We start from the raw sequence: 6,060 nt of genomic DNA on the forward strand, positions 1-6,060 counted from the left end.
TTCTTGAGCCCCTACAAGGCGCAATTCTTATCCGAATGAACTGAAATATTACACAATGACTTCTACAATGTCAATCAGCATTCATTTATGGTCCGAATCGGACTATAACTTGATATAGCTCCAATAGGATAACAGTTCTTATTCAATATTCTATGTTTGTCTAAAAAGAGATACCGCGCATAGAACTCGACAAATGCGATCAATGGTGGAGGGTATATAAGATTCGGCCCGGCCGAACTTAGCAGGCTCTTACTTGTTTTGCCTAAAAAGATATGCCGGGAAAAGAACTCCACAAATGCGATTCATGGTGGAGGGTTTATAAGATTCGGCCCGGCCGAACTTAGCACGCTTTTACTTGTTCTTATAAGTGTAGGCCGGTTGGGATTATAAATGGGCCATATCGGTCCATGTTTTGATAAAGCTGTCATATAAACCGTGGTGTTCTCCTATGACTGTGCAAAGTATGGTTCAAATCGGTCTATAACCTGACATAACTGCCATATAAACTGATCTGGAATTTTGAATTCTTGAGCCTCTATAGGGCGCAATTTTTATCCGATGTGGCTGATTTTTTTTTGCCAAGTAAGGCTTAAATCGGTTTTTAGAGCTCCCATATAAACCGATCTCCCGATTATATTTCTTAAACCTCTTAAGAAGGCAATTCTTATCCGATTTTGGCTGAAGTTTTGCACAACGACTTTTGGCACGACCTTCAACATACTGGTCAAATTTGCTCTGAATCGGTCTATAGCCCGATACAGCTCCCATATAAAGCGATCTCTCGATGCTACTTCTTGAGGCCACAAAGGGCGCAATTCTTATTCGAATTGGCTGACATTTTACACAATGACTTCTACTATTTACGTTATTATTTTTTCCCAAAGGGGGATAGAGTCGAGCAAATTTAACTAAGGGAATGAATATCACAACAAATGGGATTTGATCACATGCACGCCTTCCAAAGAGAAGTCGCCAGGCTTAAATTCCTTCTATGTAGGAATGAAGACCATGAAGATCACTGTCAGTCGATCCACCTTTAGTTTAATATACTTGCCCAGTAGTCTCTCCAGGGGTTCCACGACGAATGTTGAGAGGCACAGGGAATGGTGCAATTATCCCGCCATAGGGATAGTATTTAGTGTGAGATTTCAGCTATTCCCTAGGAATTTTCTGCACAAGTATTTGGCATTAAGACTCTTATTTAGAATATCCTTTGTACCCCCTCGGCAGTTCAGAGACTTGTCTCGAATTAGAATATCTCACCTCTGAGTACTGTTTGAAACCTAACTGATGCGACCTCATATACTGCTTTTCTTTTCACAGTTTCCTGTGCTGGTTACAGTGTAGCTACTTACATCTTAGGCATTTGTGATAGACATAATGACAATATCATGTTAAAAACCTCAGGACATCTATTTCACATAGATTTTGGCAAATTTTTGGGTGATGCCCAAATGTTTGGTAACTTCAAAAGGTAAGTCCATCCTGTACATCCCCCATGCTTCATAAAAGATTTTTACTTATTTTATAATTCCAGAGATCGCACTCCTTTTGTCCTGACTTCCGACATGGCCTATGTTATCAATGGTGGCGACAAACCCTCCACCGACTTTCATTATTTTGTTGATTTATGCTGTCGTGCCTTTAACATTATACGCAAACATGGTGATCTTCTACTACATATGTTGGCCTTAATGGCTGCAGCCGGTATACCCGGAGTGACAGCAGATGCTGTTAGTTATGTACGCACCGCCTTACTGCCCGCACAATCGAATCCTGAAGCTGCTGCCTCATTTGCGAAAATGATACAGTTTTCGCTGAAGAGCTGGTTTACACAATTCAATTTCTTTTTGCACAATTTAGCACAAATGCGTTTCTCCAATGACGAGGGCAGTGGAGAACTGTTGTCTTTTGTTCCTAGAAAATATACGTAAGTGGGAAATGCGTCCCCCCATCCCTCTCCCTTTTCCAGTAGTAAATATTTATTTTGTGTGTGTTTGTTGTATTTTTCTAGAATGCAGCAGGATGGCCGCTTGAAAAGTGTTATGGTTGTCCGCTGTCAAAAACATTACGATATGGAAAAGTATTATACATATATTTTAGAAGTAACACGTCATGGCCAAACGGATCCCACTCATCTATTTCGTTCGTACAAAGAATTCACGGAATTCCACCAGAAATTGTGTTTACATTTTCCTTTAGCCAAGTTGCATAGGTAAGTTAAAAATTTTTGATAAAAAAAATTCTCATTGACCTGGTTGAGACCTCGGTGATGCCATGCAAATTAGTCCATGCTGATGTTTAGCACTTGGTGAAAATTTTCCAGGGTCACAAGTAGTGTTGCCTCAATTGTCTTAGCCACAGTTGAGAGAGTGGAAAATCGATCTGTACAATTCCCTCGAATTCTTTTCTGGCTTCAGTAATGGGATTAGAAAGCCCATTTTCGAGACATCTGGAACGGTATGATTATCCAGAGACAGGTTGAGGATCTTGGTTTGATACTCGACACTAAAAAAGTTCCAATTTCTTTACCATCAGAGTAAAGTTTTCGTCGGGGATCAGAGCTTAGACGACTTGGCGCAGCGCATGACATTTGGAACTTCATCCACTGTTAATTGTAAAATGCCAAATTGTCGGATGCTCTATAAGTTCATTAATCAGCTCAGTCACTGCTACGTTGCAGAAAAGTTACATTGGTGCTCTTATACTTTCTGCCAGGTTTCGTTAACTAAAGTTGGTTAGGTTTGAATAGAACGTAGAACACAACTATCTAACGTTAGGTTACACGTGCCTGCAGTCTCAGTTACTATCCGTTCCACTCTGATACTTTAGGTTCATTGTGTTCGCCCTGTAAAGGAGGGTATTCTGTTCATCTTTTAGAGCGAAATGTTGTCTAACTCCCTAAAAAAAAAAGCTTAGGCGAACCGTTGGCTAAAAATGGCAAAAGGAGAATGGCAAAAAATATTATAGTGCAAAACTTGAAACTATTGCCGACATTATATATTGCCGAGGTATATTCATTTAGTCATTCCGTTTGCAACACATCGATATATCAATTTCGAACCCTACAAAGTATATATAAATTTCGGATCGTCGTAAAATCCTAAGACGATTTAACGATGTCCGTGTGTCTGTCCGTCTGTCCGTCCGTCTGTTTTAAACCCACTCAAAAATTTAAATGTTAAGCTAAAATTTGGCACAGATACGTCTTTTTGATGCACGCTGGTTAAGTTCTTGAACGCGCCAAATCGTTCAAGAACTTAACCAGCGTGCAGCTATATCCGATATTTGGATACAGCTGCCATATAGACCGATTTTCCGATAAAAGGTCTAATGCCCATAAAAACTTAATTTTTCATCCGATTTTGCTGAAATTTTTAACAGTGAGTAGTTTTAGGCTCACCGACATCTGATTCAAATATGGTTCAGATCGGACTATATTTAGATATAGCTGCCATATAGACCGATATGCCGATAAAGGGTCTGATGCCCATAAAAGCTTTATTTATTGCCCAATTTCGCTGAAATTTGAAACAATGCGTTATTTTAAGCCTCCCGACATCTAACCTAAGTATGGTTCAGATCAGACTTTATATAGATATAGCCGCCATATCGACCGATCTGCCGATAAAGGGTCTGAATCCCATAAAAACTTAATTTTTCACCCGATTTTGCTGAAATTTGAAACAGTGAATAGTTTCAGGCCTCTCAACTTCGAACCTAAATATAGTTCAGATCGGACTGTAGCTGCCATATAGACCGGTCTGCCGATAAAGGGTCTGAAGCCCATAAAAGCTTTATTTTTTATGCGATTTTGCTGAAATTTTAAACAGTGAGTAGTTTTAGGCCTACCAACATCTGACCCAAATATGATTCAGATCGGAATATATTTATATATAGCTTCCATATAGACCGATCTGCCTATTAAGAGTCTGAATCCCATAACCCGCCATCCGACCCAAATATGATAAAAATAGGACTGTGTTTAGATATAGCTGTCATATAGACCGATATGCCGGTTAAGGGTCTGAAGCTCATAAAAGCTATATTTATTACCCGCTTGTGTTTGAAATACAAAATTTTACATTGACTTATATTTACAAGACCACTCAATGCCCGTGCCGAATTTGGGTGCTTAAGCTATCCAATTTTCATCGGATTGTGACGAAAGTGGGTTTACATATATACCCGAGGTGTTGCGTATCCAAAGTTCGGCCCGGCCGAACGTAATACATTTCTACTTGTTTTTGTTTGTTGTATTGGTTTCAATGAATCGTTTTTATACCTACCATCACAGGATGGGGGTATACTAATCTGGCCATTCCGTTTGTGACACCATCGATCTAGGACCCTATAGAGTATATATATTGTTGTTCGTCTCGATGTTCTGAGTCGATCTGGCCATGCCCGTCCGTCTGTCGAAATCACGATAGCGGTCGAACGCGTAAAGCTATCTGTGAAATTTTGCACAGATACTCAACATTGATGTAAGTCATTGGGGGTTGCAAATGGGCCATATTGGTTGAGATTTGTATATAGCCCCCATATAAACCGATCTCCCGATTTGACTTCGTGAGCCCTTGGATGCCGCAATTTTTTTCCGATTTAGCTAAAAATTTGCACATAGTATTCTGTTGTGACTTCCAACAACTGTGACATCGGTCTATAACCTGATATAGCTCCCATATAAACCGATCTCCCAAATTGACTTCTTGAGTCTTTACAAGCCACAACGTTTGTCCGATTTGGCTCAAATATAGCATGTGGTGTTTCGTTATGACTTCCAATAACTGTTCTAAGTACGGTCCGAATCGGTCTATAACCTAATACAGCTCCCATATAAACCGATCTCCCAAATTGACTTCTTGAGTCCTTACAAACCGCAATTTTTGTCCGATTTGGCTGAAATGTTGCATGCGGTGTTCTGTCTATAATTTGATATAGCTCCCATATAAACCGATCTCCCGATTTGATTTCGTGAGTCCTTACAAGCCGCAGCTTTTGTCTGATTGGGCTGAATTCGAGCATGTAGTGTTTTGTAATGACTGTTAACAAGTGTGCCAAGTACGGTAAAAATTGGTCTATAACCTGATATAGCTCCCATATAAACCGATCTCCCAACTTGATTTCTTGAGCCCCTTACAAGCCGCAATTTTTGTTCGATTTGACTGAAATTTTGCATGCGGTATTCTATTACAACTTCCAACAAATGTGCCAAATACGGTCCAAATCAGTCTAAAACCTGATATAGCTCCCATGTAAACCGGTCTCTCGATCATCCTTGTTCGGTTCCTTCCTTTCATTTAATTGGCTATGACAGAACGGCGCCTCGATCTTCTGCGCTCATTCTAAAATCTCTGACACTAAGTTTCGAGGTGTCTCCCACTACTTGATCTTTCCATCGGGCTTTTGGTCTTCCCGGTTTGCGTGTACCACCGTGTTTGCCTTCAAAAGACTTCTTTGCTGGAGCTTCTTCATCCATTTTGACAACATGACCTTGCCAACGCAGCCGTTGTATTTTGATGCGTGCAACTATGCTATCATCGTCATACAGCTCGTGGTTCATACGTCGCCTACATTCTACATATATTTTACGAAAAATCTTTCTCTCAAATACTCGAAGAACTGCTTCATCTGCTTTCACACGTATCCATGCCTCAGAACCATACAACAACACGGTTGTTCGTTTTTAAAATAAAACACAACTAATACCGACGAACCTTACGGCCTAGACCACAATTTTTTTTGTGTCACTCAATTCGTCCGCCAATCCATTGAAAACAGCTGATTTTATGAAGGTTGGCGACGAACTCAATGAGTTGAGTTGGCGAAGGAATCGAGTGACAAAAAAAAAAAAAAATAGTTATTGATCCAGGCCGTTAGAGTTTGCATGCTGATGGCCACATACCAATGAAGCATCCGGATGGTCCCTAATACACGGTGCAAATTGTCAAGGTCTTATGGCATACATTTCTGAATTTTGCAGTCAGTTCGGCCTCCGGTCCCATTGATTTGTATGGTTTAAATTCATTTACCGCCCCAGGCATCTTTCTCTACCGT

At 40.2% G+C, this 6,060-nt stretch overlaps 1 protein-coding gene across 5 annotated transcripts in view; it reads left to right on the forward strand.

Moving 5' to 3' along the window:
• Positions 1-6,060, forward strand: part of LOC106095665 (phosphatidylinositol 4-phosphate 3-kinase C2 domain-containing subunit beta) — a 191,114-nt gene that overhangs the window by 147,478 nt on the left and 37,576 nt on the right. For all 5 annotated transcript variants that reach the window (XM_059363655.1, XM_059363641.1, XM_059363646.1 and 2 more), the window contains exons 12-14: positions 1,324-1,474; positions 1,538-1,930; positions 2,015-2,215. In XM_059363655.1, coding sequence (XP_059219638.1) covers positions 1,324-1,474; positions 1,538-1,930; positions 2,015-2,215 — 745 coding nt within the window. The remainder of the gene's footprint in view (positions 1-1,323; positions 1,475-1,537; positions 1,931-2,014; positions 2,216-6,060) is intronic.

The sequence above is a fragment of the Stomoxys calcitrans genome, chromosome 1 (assembly GCF_963082655.1).
Source record: "Stomoxys calcitrans chromosome 1, idStoCalc2.1, whole genome shotgun sequence".
NCBI classification, from domain to species: Eukaryota; Metazoa; Arthropoda; class Insecta; order Diptera; family Muscidae; genus Stomoxys; species Stomoxys calcitrans.